We start from the raw sequence: 19500 nt of genomic DNA, 5'->3' as shown, positions 1-19500 counted from the left end.
CCCTGGATTGATTTATCTGTCATTCCTGTCATGCATTAAAGCCTCCTAAAAATACTCTGACATGATATGTGTTGGCTGGTGTGTTCAAATAATTGGCTATTTATACCTGCCCACGGGTGCTACCAATATTGGAAAAAAAAATAGCCTGTGACTCTACATAATACTGATATTTTATTCATTTTATTTATGATGTATCTTCATATTTGTCTTCTTTTACTTTGCACAGACACAGCCTGCAGTTTGTCCAAAAAGTCTCTGAATTTTTGTTGTGTGACTGTTGGTTGCAACTGATTTAGCTGCAGTTGAGTTTTTTACATAATCTGATTAGAGCAAATGGGTTATTTTTTGTAAACGAGAATAAATCACACATTTGACTAATGTTTTTTAGAGGATTAGATGTGGTTGGTTTCCCTAGCAGCAAGTCACAGACGAGTTGTTCGAGGATTATCAAAAAGCTACAAAAATGTCAATTCTTTTTGCTTTTGCAAATACTTTTGCAATTTGTTTTCAATGACAACATTCCTTTCAAACCCAAATTTGGGGATCACATTAATAAAAAACAATGGATAAGTTTTCATATAATATTAAACAATGCTTGTTTATTTTTTACTTATTCCAAAATAACTTTAAAATGTGCAATTATTAGATGGCAACTTGAATATTTCCTTAAAAACGCTCCAGTCCAGCAGTCAGCAGCAGGAGGGTGCAGAGACAACAAACAGGACAAAGACGCGCCTCAGAATTTTACCGTAGAAGAAGTCGAGTGACCCGGAAGTGGGCGGGGCCTGGGGGGGTACGTAGAAGAAGAACAAGCTAGCCGCTAGCCTCCCGGTGCAGCAGCTCCGCTTCTGTCTCAGCCGATCAACATGGTCCAACTGGTGGGTTCCCTCCGAAGAGAGCTGGCTGAGTCGCTCTCCACCTGCAAGGTGCTGGTGGTGGGAGCGGGAGGAATCGGCTGCGAGCTGCTGAAGAACCTCGTCCTCACCGGCTTCAAGAACATCGAAGTGGTGCGTCTCGTCTATGTTTGTTTGTGTGTGTGTTAGCTCGCTGGCTAACCGTGCTAGCTACGTCTTTGTGAGACTGAGCCTGGAGGTGTGCAGGCTCCGGCTAATTAATGAGACGTGGCGTTCAAAGATGTAAAACGTTGTCGATGGAGCTTTTTTTGTAGCCGTCCCCGTATTGTGCAGCAGACAGGCCCGGCTATGGAGCAGAGAAGATACGACCGGTGCCGCAGCGATGTGGCTGAAACATTTGGCGCCATTAACACGGCTAAGTTAGCTAGCTGTGTGATTTAACGGCCAGCTAACCGGCAGGCTGGCGACAAGCCAACACAGACACGGCTGGACGGCGCTTTGTTCGGCTGTGTCCGCTTATATTGTGCTGCAAAACGTTATCACTGAGTAGGAAGGTGTGTGTGTGTGTGTGTGTGTGTGTGTGTGTGTGTGTGTGTGTGTAGCACTTGGACGGTTGTCAGAAGTTGTGAATGTGTGTTTTCAATCAGCTGTTGAGAGCTCAGAGTTTCAGACTGTCAGATCAGAATTTAGGATCCTCCAGGGGTCTTTAAAGGGTGCTGGTCTGCTGTGTGCTGGTTTTATTGTCACTGTTACTCATTTTCAATTACGAAGTGCTTGAAGTTGCTTAAATAATGTTTAAAATGGTTCATCTGTAGAACTGCCAAAACTAACGGATTAGTTGTCAAGTCTTATGATCATTGATAAATAGTTTTGGTAAATTTTTAAGAGGGAAAAGTTAAAAATTCTCTGATTCCAGTTTTTTTAAATGTGAATATATTATTTACTCTTCTGTGAAAGTAAAGTGAATTTCATGGGAATGTGGAGAAAACAAGACATCTTAAGGCGTTACATGAGAAACATCAACAATCAACCAAACAAGTCACCGCTTAATCGAGAAAATAATTCATAAAGGTGCTACTAGATTGCGTGTGACATTGATGTTCACCATTACTCTGTTTCACTTAACAAATGATTGAAATGTAAGAATAACTAAAAGCCAACTAACCAACATTTCAGAGTAACACACCTAAAGCCAGATACCAACAATCAGGCTTATTTAACTGATCAACTGTTTTAAAAGTCAATGAATCAGTTTGGATAGTAGTCTTTCCAAGAAAAAATAATTAAAAGTGAATATTTCCTTTTTTCTTTCCTCCTCTGTGACAGTAAACTTTGGATTGTGGACAAAACAAGACAGTTGAGACGGTCATTTGAGAAACGCTGATCAGCGTTTTTCATCCAAGCAGCTGATTGGTTAATTGAGAAAATAATCGTCAATTAAAGTAGTCATTTTCTATTTCTGTCCCATAAATGGGTCCCTTAAAACATGCTGGTAAATTGTATTCTGGATTAATATTCACTGTTATTCCATTTTGCTGAAACAGTGTTTGAAATGTACAAAACGCTGAAAACCAACCAACGTTTACGAGTAACGCATCTACAGCCAGACGAATAACAATCAAGCATCAAACAGAAATAATAGAATATTAGAGCCATGATTTAAATCAGAGTGTCGAGTGTTAAACTGACTGAGAGGGAATAAAAAACTGACAGCATGAGGCAGGACTGCAAAGATTTAGTCGATTAGTTAAATATAAATAAAATGTCTGAAACTATACCAACTGTTTGTTTGGGTAATTTTTTGAGGAACAAAAGCAGAAATTCTCAGATGACGTCTTTTAAAATGTGAATATATGGCGATTTTTTTTAAGCAGCACAAAGAATTAATTAAAGAGCCGTTTTGTAAATCAGAGTTCAAAGCGTTAAACTGCCATGAGAGCAATAAATAATTGACAGTAATATGAGACAGGGCTGTAAGAGATGATTTATTTTCTTGATGAATGGTCTTTTTTCACTTGTTCAATATTAATTAATACATGGTTTTATATGAAATGTCTAAAAGTTGTTCATCACAGATTCTCAGTGCCCAAAGTGATGTCTTGAAATGTCTACGTTTGTCAGATTAATGGTCCAAAATACAAAGACATTCACTTTATTGTGATAGAGTAGAACCGCCATTCTGTCTTTAATACAATATAAAGCATTAGAGAACATTTAAAGGTGCATGGCAGCTCTACTACGATTAGATTAGTGTGTACATACGGGGCATTTAGTTTAAGCTGAGAGAAGTGAGAAGAGATGTGGTCCAGTGTGGAAGCTCTAACAGCAGATCTCTACTGATGAAATCATGAGAGGATGAGTTCTTCTTGTCAGTGCTGCTGCTGCTGCTGCAAGTTTCCACTTTCACATCTGTGACCTTCAGTCTGCGGTGAGATGTTTTTAGTTCTTCAGTCACAACTGAAGCCACAAGACCGAGCAGAGTTTAGGAGGAAGAATCTGATCCAACTCGACCCCTTTGAGCTGCTTTATTCAGCTCTAAGGTTTTTCTAGGAAAACACAGCAGAGTAGAAGTGCAACTGGCGTTTTTGTATTTACAGTAGATCTGAGAATTGATTGTTTTAGTCAACAAAATAATAGAAAGTGGTGAAGAAAACTCATTACCTGCAGGGATATTCTCAGACTGTTGGTTCATTTTTTTAAGTGGAGATGTTCCAAATAATTTCCATGTATGAAATTAAAATTTAGAGTAATTAAGAAACACTCAAAAGATGTCAACATTGAGAAATAAGCTGAAACACTGTCTGAAAAAAATAGTCAGTGTAGCCATTTAAGAGCCGTTTTAAACTTTATCAGATTTTTCAAAAGCCAAAATGTGTTTTAATCAACCTAAATTAGCTCATTATTCTACAAAATAACTCGCTGAATATACCTTAAATAACGTTTCAAATAAACACCTTGGTGGCTGACGTCCTTATGCCTGCACTGAATGTGGTCAAATATCGCTCCAGCCAGATGGCTATTTGCCAGTTTATTCTGAAACAACCTTATTTTAATTTTCTCAGCTAAAATCCTGCTGTAATGAGGTGTCCTTGGCTCTGCTTCCCACTTGGCTGGTTTAACACATCCGGGGTAAACAGGGCTGCTGTTTGCATGCAAGTGGTGGATAACTGATGATAAGTAACATTAATAAAGTATGAATTAGTTGAACTAACTGATATTTCTGGCCCCAGCCAACAAGGGGTAGAACAATTAAATGGGTTAGTCGCTCATCCCTCAGTGAAATAGTTGCTGATTAATTGTCACATGCTTTTGAACACATGCTGGATAGCTGCTGATACTGAGATGATGGTATTAAAATGTGGAATTGAGTTGTTTTAAAATGTATCTCGAGTCCTCTAATCGTCCAGCTGACTTGTTCTTATTTGTTTCTCTGTGAACAAGCAAATATTTCTGTCCAAACATTTGTGTTCATTAAAATAAACTGTGCTGTTGTGTGGCAGGTTGATTGTAGTTTCCTGTCGTAAATATCATATTTTATATGACTGATTTTACAACCTTATTGATTTCTGCAGATTGACTTGGACACCATCGATGTCAGCAACCTGAACCGTCAGTTCCTCTTTCAGAAGAAACATGTCGGCAAGTCTAAAGCGCAGGTATGTAAACTGAATCTGCTGTAGAGCTGTTCTGAGTCCTGTTTGAACTCATCGTATGTTAAACTCTGTTTTTTTGCGTCTGTTAATGTGATGCTGTTGTGTTGCAGGTGGCCAAGGAGAGCGCCCTGCAGTTCTGTCCCAGTGCCAATATCACAGCCTACCATGACAGCGTCATGAAGTGAGTTCCTCTCTGTTTATATTCAACCACACTGAGACATCTGTAAATTCTGCTCGGTTTGTTTAGAACTGATCGTGGTCGTGCTGTTTTTCCTCCCCGACAGCCCTGATTACAACGTGGAGTTCTTCAGAAAGTTCATGCTGGTGATGAACGCGCTGGATAACAGAGGTATCCTCACCTGACCTCAACAGCTTTCTGTCGCTTCTAACTGCCATCGTGTTCAAATGATTTAATACTAAATAAGAAAAACATTTGTTGTGTCTCTGCAGCTGCCCGTAACCACGTCAACAGGATGTGTTTGGCAGCGGATATCCCTCTGATAGAGAGCGGCACTGCTGGATACCTGGGACAAGTCACAGTCATCAAGAAGGTAGAACACTCGCAGCTTTTTCTGAGCTAAAAATATTTCTTTCTGTCTGCTGAAAATGTTGTCAGCCTGCAGAGACAGAGCCTGTAAAAAGCAATCATGCTCCTTTGATGTTTTCTCCTTTTTATCGCCGTTCTAGCAGTTGAAGCGTGGCCAATTTAACTCAGCTCTTTAGACAATGATTTACACAAAAACTTCTACAGAATGTCTATTAATTATACAATACTTTGCATTACCTTAAGTGACTCCTCGAATTCAACTCTAATGCAGCCAGTTGGTGCTAGAAGTCACACAGTTGGTGAATGAAGATCATCTGAGTGCAGTGAATGTGTCTCAGTGATTGTAGTATGAAGAGTCCTGTATGTGGGAGGTCCACTCACTGGTGAATCACTGCTCTTCGCTATAACTACACCATGAAGTCAAAAGAACACTTCAAGAAACTCAGTTTAACGGTTATTGGAAAGCATCAGTCGGGGGATGATACAGGAACATTTCCAAGTCACTGATTATTTGGAGTCCAGTTAAACTCATCATTAAGAAATGGAAGGAAGATGACACATGTGTAAATCTGACTCGAGCAGGAAGTCTTCAAAAATTGATTAAATAGTGAGGAAGGCCACCAAGACACATATAACTCCCCTGAAGGAGTTACAAGCTTCAGCAGCTGAGATTAGAGTGTTCATACAACAACTGTTGGCTGTTCTTCACCAGTCAAAGCTTTAAGGGAGACAAAGAGAAAGATGCTGTTGAAAAAAGCTCATATTAAATCTGAACTAGATTTGAGCTGAAGACATGTGAGAGACTCTGAAGTCAGCCGGAAAAAGGTTCTTTAATGTGATGAGACCGAAATGGAGCTTTATGGCCTTCAGACTAGACACTTTGTTTGATGGACACCAATTGCTGCTAGTCATCACACCATGAAGCATGTTGGTCAATACCAGCTTGCAACTCTTATCGGAGGAGTCTAGGTGTCTTGGTGGTCTCCCTCTCTTGTCTTTTTCTTGCTCTGTCACTGTAGGCAAAGTATTTAGGCAAAATAATAACAGGGTTGTATAAGCCTGAAATTGGCATTCATGTGCATTCTGCTATCTGAATGTTACCATGTTTAAAATCCCTTTCCCTGTAGGCAATAACGGCAACAACCTCCGATTAGCAACCTGGACACTGAAAATGGCAATTTCTGTGTCTTGGTGCAATTAGACAAGCCTGCTCGGTTCTCTCTTTAAATAACTGTGAAGCTCTACAAAGAATGTGTTGACAGCATTTACTGTCTGACAGATGTTCTTGCATGTTTTCCCACCAGTTGTAGCAAAAGTTAGGTTTTCAAAGCATCTTCTACCAAAACCAGTTCCTCCCAACACCAATCTGCAGCTACATCATGGACTTAGGACGACTGTTTCTCTGATTGTTGTAAAGAAATACAAACAAACCAGAGCATTTTTTCCCTACAGCAGAACAGTGATGGGTGAAGCCAGATTATTCTCCAGTGCTGACAGATTGGAAATGATGTATATAACACTTCTTCTCATCTTTCTTCCTCTTCTCCGTCCACAGGGAATGACCGAGTGCTACGAGTGCCAACCCAAGCCCACCCAGAAGACCTTCCCAGGATGCACCATAAGAAACACACCGTCTGAGCCCATCCACTGCATCGTCTGGGCCAAGTATCTCTTCAAGTAAGGCTTGTTCTCAACCGTAACTAAAGCTTCTTTCAGACATGCATTGCCTTTTCTTTTAGCAGAAGAAAACCGAATGTACCAGCTCTGAGTTTGTTGAATATCTGCAGCAGCAGGATGTTTTAGATTATCGTCACACATGGACAGGACGTTCTGTGTTTGGTAAACCATAAATATCCTAAACTGTCAGTTATTTGGACAGTTTAATAAGCTGCTATTGGTTCAGACTTTTGTTTATTAGTGCATCATCGTGTGTTACAAGTCACTTGATTTACTGTAAGACAAATCCTGTGCCTGTATTGTGTCTCTCTTCACTGTGAGGAGCATTAAAAGTGATTAAGTTCTGAATGGAGTAAATGCCGTCACTTTAAAAGATTATTGCAGCAGCAACATTCTATACTCCATGTCTGAAAATGGATTAAGTTCCACCTTTATTCAAGCGAGCTACAAGGCAAACATGGCCATGTGGGACAGTCACTTCCTAGTCTGTGTCTGGATGGAGGTCTTTTGCACCTGGTATTAAAATGTGTGTCAGTATCTCGATGGTGGCTGGACTTTATCTAAACTAGCCTATGGAGGTCAGTCGACTAATACGAAGCCATGCCGGTGTGGACGTCTGTGTTGTCGACTTGTTGCTGCAACCTGTCGTTTTTGTCAGGCTTGCTTGAACTAGCAGGATAAGGCAGAGTCAGGTGAACGTTTTCTTTGGTATGCAACATGGATTGCTGAGATCTGATCACAGTAGGAGTCTGACTACCTCTAAATGTTGTCTTGATGAGCTGATCGCGTTGTTTCTCCTTCTGTGTGCAGATTGCAGATGTAAATTGGATATAAGCTTGATTAGATTTGTCCTACACGTGTTTGAAAACAATCAGTAGTAATTATTATGTGATTATGTTGCAGAGGTGCAAAAATGTCAGAAAGCATCCTCGTAATGTTTCAGAAACGACACTTTCCTGATGTCTAATCCGTGTTTATGTGTGTTGCTGTTCCAGTCAGCTGTTTGGAGAAGAGGATGCTGATCAAGAGGTGTCGCCTGATACAGCAGATCCAGAGGCTGCATGTGAGCCAGAGTTTGTTCCATAACATCTAACCAGTTCTTTGTAGCAGCACTTGATGACTGCTAACTTGTTGGTTCAAACATCAGTGAAAGAAAAATCACTGTACACTGTGTGACAACCGTGCCTTCTGCAAACAGGGAATCCCGAAGAGACGGCAGCTCGAGCCACGGCCTCGGAGAAGGACGGAGACATCAAACGAATCTCCACCAAGGAATGGGCTCGGTCCACCGGATACGACCCCGTCAAGCTCTTCAACAAGGTACCGGCCAGATAACAACACTGTGGGAGGCTGTTCTGATGCAGACGTACGAGTGAGCAGGAAGCACTGACCTTGTGTTTACAAAATAAATGTGCAGCTTATTTGGTTCCTGCTTGTGGTTATAAACTGTTAATATAAAAAGACCACCGTTAACGTGGGCTTTATTTGCATTCTTTACTGCTGCAAAGTCAAAGCGTTGACTTCATGTTAATCAGGAATGTAACATGTGGAATGCATGTACACCACTAACTTAGTTTATTTTGGTTGTTAGTTATATTGCAGCTCTACCTCAAACTGAGGACATTTGTTTGTATGCTGGTCTAATGTTAGACAGTTAAGACATCATGAAAAGCAAGTTTTCATATCGTTGCATGTACTTCTTTATCTGCAGACTCACTGAGAGTGACTTTATTGCGCTCACATGGCAAAAAAGTGACAGTTTTACATCCAAATACAAAGGCTGCATTTGCTGTTAATAGCTCAGCGGTTCTCAAACTTTTTCTGGCTCATCCTGCATCTAAAGCAGAAAAAACACCAGTTTAACACTTCAGTTGTGTCTTACCTGAGAGATGCCCAGTAGAGCATGTTGAATCGTTTGGAAATGGGATTTAGGGAGCAGAAAAAGCTAAATTACTGTTTTGTAATCAGTGTTCAGTTTGCGTATTGTCACTGCCAGTAACAAGCCCGGTTCTGATTGGCTCCCTGTTATGCAGCTGTTCAAAGATGACATCATGTACCTGCTGACCATGGACAAGCTGTGGAAGAAGAGGAAAGCTCCAACACCTCTGGACTGGCAGCAGCTGGAGAAGAGCAGTATGTCTTCTAAACATTTGTCTTGTTCTTTTATTGGTATGTTTGTGGCCAGACATCCGCTACTGAGATGTTACCTCAGATCTTATTGTGGTCATTAGTTCATGTTACATCAGTAATTTACCTCGAAAACTTGTCAAAATCCTCTTCTGCCAGGATACTGAGCATGAAAACTCCCAGCAGTTTAGATAGAACTTTATTGATCCCTTTGTTCGGGTACCTCAGATGTAGCAGAACCTGGTGTGTAGTTAAGCACAGAAATCATGTGCTGAAATTTATGTCAACAAGAGGTCAAATTATCTTCTGAGTTTGATGATGAATAACCTGAATAATGACTTTATTTTTCTCCTTTGCTAAACATATTCTGATGAACTGCAGACGACCAGTCAGATGTTACTGCAACTTATTATAACAAGTCTGGATTTTAATGAAGGCAAATGCTTGGAGCCATTTTGGATCAAAATAATATCAACTCTCTGCAGGTAGTTACTGCAATTATGGTTGGACTTATACATCAGTCGCATTTGAGATATAACTGACAGCTGACGAAGGCTGCAGTGATCAGGCAACTGGAATAAAATTTCTATTATTTAAGCATTTAAATAATCAGTTAAAAACAAGCAGTTTGATCTAAAATGTGAGAATTTGCAGCTTTTCTTTGTCTGACATGATGGCAGAGCAGATGTTTTGGAGTGTAGATCAACAGAACTAGACGTTTAATGGCGTCACGTTGGGCTTTAAAACGTTATGATCGACTTCTTACAACTGTTTTGTGATTTCTTATAGACTGAATTAGTTATTGGTAGGTTAAGAAAATAATCTGCAGCTGAAGACCTGAAGCTAACTGGTCTTCATCAAAATCTGACTGAATTATTTACAATTAAAACTGACAAATATGTGGGAGTGTTTTTGGAATGTGAGACAATATGTCCACGAACTTTGCTAAATTTTAAATGTATAATTTTTACCAATGAAGGAATGTTTATTCCTACATGTCAGATGAACATTAGTTGTTATTTTTATATGATCTTTACATTATTCCCTTACAAAGAACGCCACATTATTGTGTCTGTGTGTGTTTCTCTTGGCTGTGTTTGTGTATACATTCATTCATGTGTGTTGGTGTGTTGCAGTGCGTCCTCAGGAGGAGAGTCCAGCCTCGGGTCTGAAGGACCAGCAGGTTCTGGGAGTTTGGGGTTACTGCCAGCTGTTCCAGCACAGCGTGGAGACGCTGCGCTCACAGCTGCAGGAGAAAGGCGAAGGTTCTGAGCTGGTCTGGGACAAGGTAAGAAATGTTTTAAAATGAAAGCAGTGTGTGGAGGAGATGAAGCTTTCTGGCTCTTATGTGCTGCTTCAGCAAATTCCAGCACAAGACTTTGTTAAAATGCTTTTTATTTTACTTGTTTAATTAGAGAAGAACTTGTCAACATTTGTCCTTCAGTGTTGATTTAATGTTATTTGTGAGGTGCAGCATCTGGAAATTGTGTCCAAGGATGAACCAGACTTGTGGAGGTCCACAGTTCTCTTCCTGGTGTCTTGGCTGATGTCTTTAGATTTTCCATGTTGTCACAAGAGGAAGCAGTGTGTTTGAGGTGTGCCTCCAGTTAACTAAAATGTTGTCAATTAACCTAACAAAGCTTCCAAAGCCATGACATCATCATCTTTCCCAAATAATTTAAAGACATAGTAAACTTAGTGTATGTAAACTTCTGACTTTGAAGAAAGTAATAAAAAAATTCTCTTTCTCATTATTCTGGCGTTTAGCAAATAGAAATAATGCTGGTAATCCTAACTGACCTAAAACAGGAAACGTTCAGTCTGATTTAATGTCAGACAGTGAGAAGAAAAAAGATTTTATGTCTTTTTATACAGTGGATGTAAACGTCTGGTTTCAACTGTTGAAAAGTCCTGAATATTGGATCAGATAATCAATCTGCTGTAAAACAATAAAACAAAGTTGCCTCCACTAGAAACATCTTTACCAGATGACACCTGATGCAGTAAAGATTCCTAGAAGGAGTAAAGAAACTCTGAACACACCAGAACGACGATGAACCCAGACTTTGTTGTGATTAGTCCAAAGTGTGTGCAGAGAAAAACCAAACAGTCAGGAAGAGCCTTAAAAGTCTTCTTCTAAATCTTTGAAAGAAGGTTTCTGCAACTGTTCTGAAAACGTTGCGCTGCATCACAACGGCTAACTGAGTGTCATCCCTCCTTCCTCATCAGGACGATCCTCCAGCGATGGACTTTGTTACTGCAGCAGCCAACCTCCGCATGCACATCTTCAGCATGAACATGAAGAGTCGCTTTGATGTCAAGTGTGAGTTATTTACTTGATTCAAAGGAGTTAATTCCACCATAGAGCGGTGCACATCCACCCTCAGATATCTCCCTCCAAGAGGCTGGACTTATTTATTTGTTGATTTGTTTGTTCCAGCGATGGCAGGCAACATCATTCCAGCTATTGCAACAACCAACGCTGTTATCGCCGGACTCATTGTGCTGGAGGGGCTGAAGATTCTGTCCGGGGAGCTCGAATCCTGTCGCACGGTCGGTTCAAGTGTCCATACCGGATTCAAATACTTAGGGATTATGGAGTTTATTAGATTTTGACTTCCAAAATGCTTTTAAATTTGCTAGCAAGTTGCAAGGAGTATTCTGCCTCATGTTTTCAGTTCTGAGTGCTGATGATGACAAGCTGATTGTTGATTATCTCTATATTATTATATGTATATTTTATTATACCAGCAAGAAGTCTATTAAGTGTCGAGGGTTTTTTCTTTCCTGAATATGAGTCATTGAGGAGTAACTATGCAAATCTGTGAAACATTTTTGACAGAAATCTTTGCGTTTTACTGTTACTTCTCACATTTGATTTACAAAAAAAGTCTTATAATACTTGAGTTAATTAATTAAAATTAAAATTCTCATTTATCATTTTGATGTTTGTAATTCTCCTAAAAAGTCTTTGGGCGGCGCCAAGAACTTTTCCAGGAGACAAACAGGACACACCCTGTAAGACACCTGTTTAAACGCAGAGTGCTGATGGTAGTTACGGTAATTTCCGGACTGTTGAGTGCACCTGAATATAAGCTGCACCCACTAACTTTAACAAGAAAAAAAATGTGTACATAAAATGGCCGCACTTGTCTATAAGCTGCAGGTGTCCACGTTGTACCATGAGATTTTTACACAAGATTTTTTAAACTTGTAATTAAATACGTGCCGGTAACAGACACAAATACGTAAATGCTTTTTTCTGCCTGTAACACGGCTGGTGAAAAGAAAAAAACAACCACAGCAGCCAACCAGGAAAAGTCATTGATCACTATCTTCATCTTCCTCCTGCACTAAAACCACTAAAGTCGTCTTCTTCAGTGTCGGAATTGAACAGCCTCAGAATGACTTCGTCACACACTTCCTCAGTCTCTCTTTTGTTGTCGCTCTCGATGTCACTTTCGTCTCGAGGCAAATTCATAAAATTCACAAAAATCTATAAATTAGATGCATCATTGTTTAAGCCGCAGTGTTCAAAGCGTGTGAAAAAAGTAGCGGCTTATAGTCTGGACATTACGGTAATGTCCAGTTACTGAACAGAGTTTGGTTCACAAATTGAAGATACATTTCTAGGTTGTGCTGATTGAAATAAAACAAATTTAACACACGAGGGAGCAATTGGATGTAAGCGTTTTCCCACATGTCTGCTACAAAGTGTTTGTAGAAAATAAAAGGAGAACGATTTTGCCAGTTACCAGGTTAGCCGAGTGGAGGTTCCACCTGCAGCCCCCTTTGTTACAGCAGAATCTTTCTCTCTGTTCATATTTGTCTTCTTTTTTTATTTTCTTCCCTCCAGATCTTCCTGAACAAGTGTCCCAACCTCAGGAAGAAGCTGCTGGTCCCGTGCATCCTGGACCCGCCCAGCGCCAACTGTTACGTCTGCGCCAGCAAACCCGAAGTCACAGTGAAGCTCAACGTCCACAAAACCATGGTCCTCTCTCTGCAGGACAGGGTAACGGCATCGGGCTGCTCCAGACTCAGTCAAAGTGTTGTCGATTCATTTATAAACATTCGACCACTTGTTGGTTTTTACATCGACCACAGCTTTCAGTTTACGCAAATAAATAAATATATATATTTGTACTGAGTGTCCTTGCAACACCAAAATGGAGCACATAACTGAACTGTGCCTAAACATTGCTGTGGACCAAAATGATGCTGCAGTGTTGTTGTTTTTTTGTTTGTTTTTTTTACGGTTGCCTTATTTACATCTGTGTTTTCTGTCTTTCTGTTCAGATCCTGAAGGAGAGGTTCGGGATGGTCGCTCCAGATGTTCAAATAGAAGACGGAAAAGGAACCATCCTCATCTCCTCAGAGGAAGGAGAGACAGAGGGTAAGCAGTTTACATTTTACCTTCTAATGAGGTGTGATCAAAAATGTATGAGCGTGCGGCTATAAAAAGCAAAAAGCTGTTCCTGATTTGAATTTGGCTGCTACGTCCTTCGTCTCCTCCTGCAGCGATGAACCGCTCCCGGTGCTCCTGCCATGTTTGTAGCATTTCCAGCAGCACCCACGACATGAGCTGGATCTCCTGCACTGGGCCAAAACAGCAGCTCTGCAACTTGAATTTCATTTTTGGGAAGAGAAAGAGATCACAGGGAGACAAATCTAATGACTAATGTGACCAGAAAGTGACATTATTGAAACGCTTTAAACACATTCTTGTGATGGCACATGGTACATGGTCCTCCAAACTTTACAGTAGAACTCAGCTTTGACAGTCAGTCGCTGAAGGACGATTTCAAAGTCCACAGCCCCGTGAATATTAAACACAACAACTAGCATGCTGTTGTTTGAACTGCTGACCTGATGCACCTTCTTCAGTCCTGGGGAATGCAGACTCTCCTACTGAAGACTTCTGTTTGGTCTCTGGGTTGTAGCTGCAGACTGACTCTTGATATGAAGTCTGCACAAGTTTGTGGTCCACGGTGAAATCGCAAACTTTCAGAGAGCTTTCCAAATGATGCAGGAGCACTGGGAGCGGTGTGTCGCTGCACAAGAAGACTACTCGGATGCAGTTTTTGCTTTTTATAGGTGCAACCCTGGAACTTATAGGTCACACCTTGTGCTGTCTTTCTGTACGACGTTTTCACTTTGAGTTGAGGCTGTTTGAGGACAGATGAAAGATGAGGCAGAAGGTCGAAGATGAAAGACATAACTGGATCTCTGAGGAGAGAAAGAGACAGATGGTCGGAAAAGGCAGTTAAGAAAAACAAAACAAAGTAAGAGGTTGACTAAGGAAATGTTTAGATGGGATTAATTGTAAAAATAAAATAGAGATTGACTATTTGGATTATTGGTGGTTTGGTGTGAGTGAAAACTGACGTGTAGCGAGTCTCCACTTGGACAGGAGAGGGCGCTCTGGTGGTATTTGCCAAACATTTAACAAGCCTTGTTAGGCGTTGTAAATGATAAAACTCATATTTGTTGTACTGCATTCGCTTAAAGCAAAGTTAGAGGCTGTTTAGAAAGATGCAATGCCCACAAAAGTAGACATATTATAGACTTTGATGCAGAGTTTAGCACTCAATAGTAAATCGGTTTATTATTAAAATTTGCAACATAATGCTGTTTATTGTCTCCCAACAACTGGTGTTTTATAGGTCATGTAAATGAATGAATGAATGAATGAATGAATGGATTGTCATCACATTTATAGTATTTCTGCCTCGTCTCTTTACAGCCAACAACAGCAAATTTCTCTCCGACTTCGGGATCCGTAACGGCAGCCGTCTCCAAGCCGACGACTTCCTCCAAGACTACACACTCCTCGTCAACGTCCTGCACACGTATGTACCTCGGTGTGCGTCTGTACATGAACAAAAAGCACTGAAATGCACAGCAGAATGTGCCAGTATTTAACTTTTTGTTTTCCGTTAGCGAGGACCTGGAGCGGGACGTGGAGTTCGAGGTCGTAGGCGAGGCCCCAGACAAAGCTCCGCCCCCTCAGAATAACCAGGAAGAGGTGAACAGCATCACCAACGGCAACAAGGACTCCGCCCAGCCGTCCACGTCCTCCAAAGGTCAGCATCGCTGTCGTTTCTGTGTTTGTGTACGAGCAGGAATGTGATGAAATAAACACTCGCTGTTGCTTGTTTGGACGTATTTGGACACATTTAAGTCTTTTGGAAAAATGTTATCATTTCTTCAACAAAAACTTGAAGAATTGTGACGTTCTACATGGAAGCAGTAATTCCATCTTTGGCCTTTGGAGCCAGTGTTGCCTTCTTTAGCAGAAATAACTTCTTGTACATGATCGTGCACCATCTCTGACATCGGCTGTCTGAAATCCCTGATCACTCTTCCATGCAAAGTTATTTGTAGGGTTTTAAGTTTCAAATCCTCCCACAACTTTTCAACAGGATTCAAATCCTAACTTTCTCTTGGCCATTCCAGTGCTTCCCATTTCTTCTCTTTGAGCCATTCCTTGGTGGATTTGTTTCTTGCTTATTGTTCTGGTGAAAGGTCCACTTGATCTTCAAGCACTCTTTGATTTGAGGCAGAATTCATAGATTCCAGCTCAGTCCCTGAAGAAGCAAAGCAGCTCCACAATATTACATTTCCTCTTTCATAGCTGGTATGAAGCTCTTCTTTAGAAAAGCTGCCTTGTGTCGGCACCAAACACGTCCACTGTTAAATACGACTGCTATCTTTTGATCTGTCTGTCCACAGAACATTATTAAGGTCTGGTGTTTGTCGGCAAACTGCAGTTTTGCTCTGATCTTCTTGCTCCCGTCACATTTTTAGTCACTGTTGGCCCATTTTTCACTGCAATATAAAGTCCTGCAGCTCTACGGACAGTGAAGAGAACTTAAAGTCGTCTTTGTTCAGTACGACAAAGTTATGACACGAATCTTTAAAAAGAAAAAATGGAATTTGAAAGTCTTTATTTTAGAAAATACATAAAAATAGATTTATCACAATATTTTTGTGTGTTTCCAACAGTGGGGTAAATGGGGACTCTGCATACTGTACAAATATGCATATTTTACTGCTTACTTTTTATGATTCTTTTGTAAACACAGCCTGCAGTTCAACCACAAACTCCCAAATTTTTGTCATGTGACTGTTGAATCCCTAAAAGCTTCATGGTTGCACCAAGCAGTGCAGAATTTGTAGTTTTTTGTGTAGTCTGTTTGAGCAAAGGGTTTATTTTGGGGATTTTTTTAACAAATTGAGACCTGTAGAGTGACGTGGTTTTTATGAAATAATACTTTGTGAGCAGTTTAACGACTGTCTGATGGGTAAAAATCAGATGGTCCTTGTAGTTTTTACAGTTTCTTGTTCTGATAAATGTTGTAAATTTGAAGATTCCAGCTGCAGCTAGTTGTTTCTGGACTAACATCTTCTTCTGTTGGACTTCAGCTCCAGCAGCGGACAACAACGACGACGACGACATCATGATAGTCGACTCCGACGAGGAGGAGGCGGCGGCGTCCAGCTCCGCGGCGGCGACCAGCGGCACCAAGAGGAAGCACCCCGACGCAGAAACCGGCGAAACCTCCACCAAACGCCCCCGAACGGACCAGTCGGCAGCCGCCCCCGCCGACAACGACGACGACGACATCATCGCCCTGGACTAACGTCACTCCTGAAGGACTGAGAACTCTGTGAACGCTTGTCATTTTGACTCCAGACCAACAGTAGGCTCAAATAAAACACCTTTAATGAAGAACAATTTACTGCCCTGGTTCGTGTTTCGTCACTTCCTTCCCCCTTCAGACGTGTTTGTGCTTTCATAGTCCCTCCACTCTGACATGACGACGCTGTAAATAGGTTCTACGTTCAAAAAAAAAAAGTTTTGAAAAATACACACAACTTCTCTTGTTATTTTTATTCATTCTGGTCCTTATTAAATGCGTCTGTTGATGGTTAAAAGAAAAAAAAAAAGAAGAAAAAAGTGCTTTTTTTGTATTTTTTTATAAACGTACTGTATTTCTCATGCTACACAAGTCAGGGTGTTTTTGTGCTTTTGTTATCAAATGAATTGAGATTTAAAAACCAAAAAAACTTTCTTGGGTTGTGATATTGGCATCGAAGGGGATGGACGGACCCGGACGTCTGCAGCTCGTCCTGCTCCGGCCTGCAGGCCCGGTGAAGCACAGAGGCGCTGCTGCAGAGCTCGTTTGTGCCAAGGGGCGTTAGTTTGCTACCTCTTTTCTAGAACTAACAAGTTTCGGCTGCAGACACGTCGTCCAGCTCTTTGGGAATCAGATTAAAAGTTACTCCAACAGCCACGGAGAGCAGCTGACACGCTCCCTTTTGAAACGACTGCACTGAACCCTATAAAAGGCTCAGGCTAAGCTTCGGCGGCTCAGACTCCCGCTAGTGTTAGTTTAATGTTACACTTGCTTTATATTAGTTGGACCTGGTTCAGTTTGTCTGGAGGCGGTGCAGCGGTTTGACCGGTTCGTTCTGTTTCGTACTGTGGAGGTTAAACTGGATCGTCAGCGGCGGAGTCCTGCTCTGAAATAACACGAGAACAGCTGATGCCTCCAGTCTGACCTCCTGTCAGTGTCCATAATTTCATATTTCATTGTGATCTGACTTGTTGAGAGGCCATGAGAGCCCTTTGGACCAATTTGATGAAGAAAATAAAGTCAATAATTGCAGAAGCTTTTTGTGTCGTGTAATTTGTTGTTCGTCTTGTTGGTTTGGGCTGTGAGTTGGCAGGAATCTGGTGATAATTATACAATTTGATATACTGATGGGTACACCTGCTGAGAGGTGGGATTCATTAGGAAGCTCAGTTTTGAGGTTTATGTGTTGGAAGGATTTAGTTGGCTTTGAAAAGAACCAAACTCAGGCCTATAGATAAAAACAGATACTTTATTCATCCATCTATTATCTATACACTTCTTAATCCTCACTAGGGTCATGGGTTGCTGGAGTCTATCCCAGCTGACTCAGGGTGAAGGCAGGGGACACCCTGGACAGGTCACCAGTCTATCACAGGGCTACACTTAGAGACAGACAACCAAGCACACTCACATTCACACCTACGGACAATTTAGAATCACCAATTAACCTCAACATGTTTTCAGACTTGTGGGAGGAAGCCAGAGAAAACACTCCACGCAGAAACATCCCGGGTGTCCTCACCAGAATGCAAACCGCCGACCACTGAGCCACCTTGCAGCCTGCTTTATCCATCCTCTTGGGAAAACTCAAGATATTCTGTAGCTCACACATTATACCTATTAGAAAAATAAGGAACATAACGTACAAATCGTGCTGCTAAAAGACCAAGTTAAAGCGCAAGAGAACAACCGATGGTGTTGGTACAATAAAGAACGAGTATTTACAAGTCTGAAGACAGGACAACAAGCACTCTTTTTTTATACTTATGGTTTTGTTTTTTTTAATGAAAGTCCAGGTGGACCACGATGAGGTGCATCTTAAACAATTAAAATATTCAGAAAAATTGGTTTTGTTTGTAATTTAGTTCCAAAAGGTAAACTTACACATTTACTATATTTAATCCATGTAAAGTGAAATATTTCAAGTCTTATTTTGCTTTAATCTTGATGATTACGACGTATAACTCATGAAAATCAGAAATTCAGCATCTTAAAACAGAATATTTCATTTTGAGTCTGAGTAAATAACCTTCCAAACAGTATAAAGGGAACCATGTGTCTAGTTCAGTACACATAACCACAATCACAGAAAAGACTGAACACACTTCCCAGAAGTTGGACATTTCTGTCCCGTAAATGCTTTTTTGATTGATTTTAGGAAATATTCTACTGGGTTTTTCAAATGTTCAAGAGCTAGAAGCCATATTACGTTTTAATTGAATTACAAAAGCAGGACAATGCTCTCTGTCATGCTTTAAATGTTGTTCAGGGACAGTTTGAGGAACATGATGAAGAGTTCTAGGTGTTGACTCGGCCTCCAGATTCCCCAGATCTCTGATCGAGCATCTGTGAGATGTTCTTCAAAACACAATGAGGCAGCTCAGTGCTATCAACAATCAACTATTACTGTGTGTTTTTGAGGTTTTTAAATATGATAGGTTATTTAAGCTAAATTAGTAGTTTTAGTTTAATTAACCTCATACCTTGTTATTTCTAACTAGCTGACTTTTTTCCACAGAAGAATATTACATCTAATGCCAGTGAAGTACTCAGATACTTTACTGAAGTAAGAATACCAGCGCAGAGATCGATTCTGACCCATTGCAAGATTGGCTCCCCTTTTTTTCCACCTCCTGTTCAATTGCTCCACGATAAAGGCTCAAAAATGCATAAAAAAGAAAAGACATACCAGCAGATACCAGTGAAAAACAGAGTAAAAAGCCTTGTAGTCACAAGAACTGCTTCAGTAAAGACACAGAAATACCATCACTTAAAACAATAAAAGTATCACAATGACTCCTGTCACTGATGTATTAAGAAATGTCACATTATAAGACTGTTATTACTGTTACATCAAGGCAGAAGCAGCATTTAACTGCTGCAACTGTTTGACGTGAAGCTGAGTTTAACTACTTTATACTCATTACCTCTCTGTGTTCCTCTATGTGACCTAGATGGTGAACACATTCGTTACTGATTTGTGGGTTCTGCTCCGTTCATTC

The 19500-nt window shown here is 40.7% G+C and overlaps 1 protein-coding gene across 1 annotated transcript; it reads left to right on the top strand.

Annotated features, from left to right (window-relative positions):
• The first annotated feature begins 807 nt into the window (after positions 1–807).
• On the top strand, positions 808–17533 carry uba2 (ubiquitin-like modifier activating enzyme 2). The gene is made up of 17 exons (XM_008286527.1): positions 808–1007; positions 4427–4510; positions 4618–4688; positions 4792–4856; positions 4958–5058; positions 6610–6731; positions 7727–7794; positions 7930–8051; positions 8765–8864; positions 9995–10146; positions 11088–11181; positions 11299–11411; positions 12715–12870; positions 13155–13251; positions 14602–14707; positions 14799–14941; positions 16284–17533. Exons 1-17 carry the CDS (start codon positions 867–869, stop codon positions 16499–16501), a joined length of 1953 nt encoding a protein of 650 aa, XP_008284749.1. The 5' UTR covers positions 808–866; the 3' UTR covers positions 16502–17533.
• The last annotated feature ends 1967 nt before the right edge of the window (positions 17534–19500 follow it).

Source organism: Stegastes partitus, unplaced genomic scaffold, assembly GCF_000690725.1.
Source record: "Stegastes partitus isolate 25-593 unplaced genomic scaffold, Stegastes_partitus-1.0.2 Scaffold458, whole genome shotgun sequence".
Classification (NCBI taxonomy): domain Eukaryota; kingdom Metazoa; phylum Chordata; class Actinopteri; family Pomacentridae; genus Stegastes; species Stegastes partitus.
Note: the sequence above shows the minus strand (reverse complement) of the source record. Positions and strands in the feature narration are given on the sequence as shown.

Coding starts and splice junctions, on each gene's coding strand:
- uba2 (XM_008286527.1), top strand. CDS start 867: ATGGTCCAACTGGTGGGTTCCCTCCGAAGAGAGCTGGCTGAGTCGCTC. Junction 11,412..12,714: donor AGCTCGAATCCTGTCGCACG/GTCGGTTCAAGT, acceptor TCTTCCCTCCAG/ATCTTCCTGAACAAGTGTCC. Junction 14,708..14,798: donor CTCGTCAACGTCCTGCACAC/GTATGTACCTCG, acceptor GTTTTCCGTTAG/CGAGGACCTGGAGCGGGACG.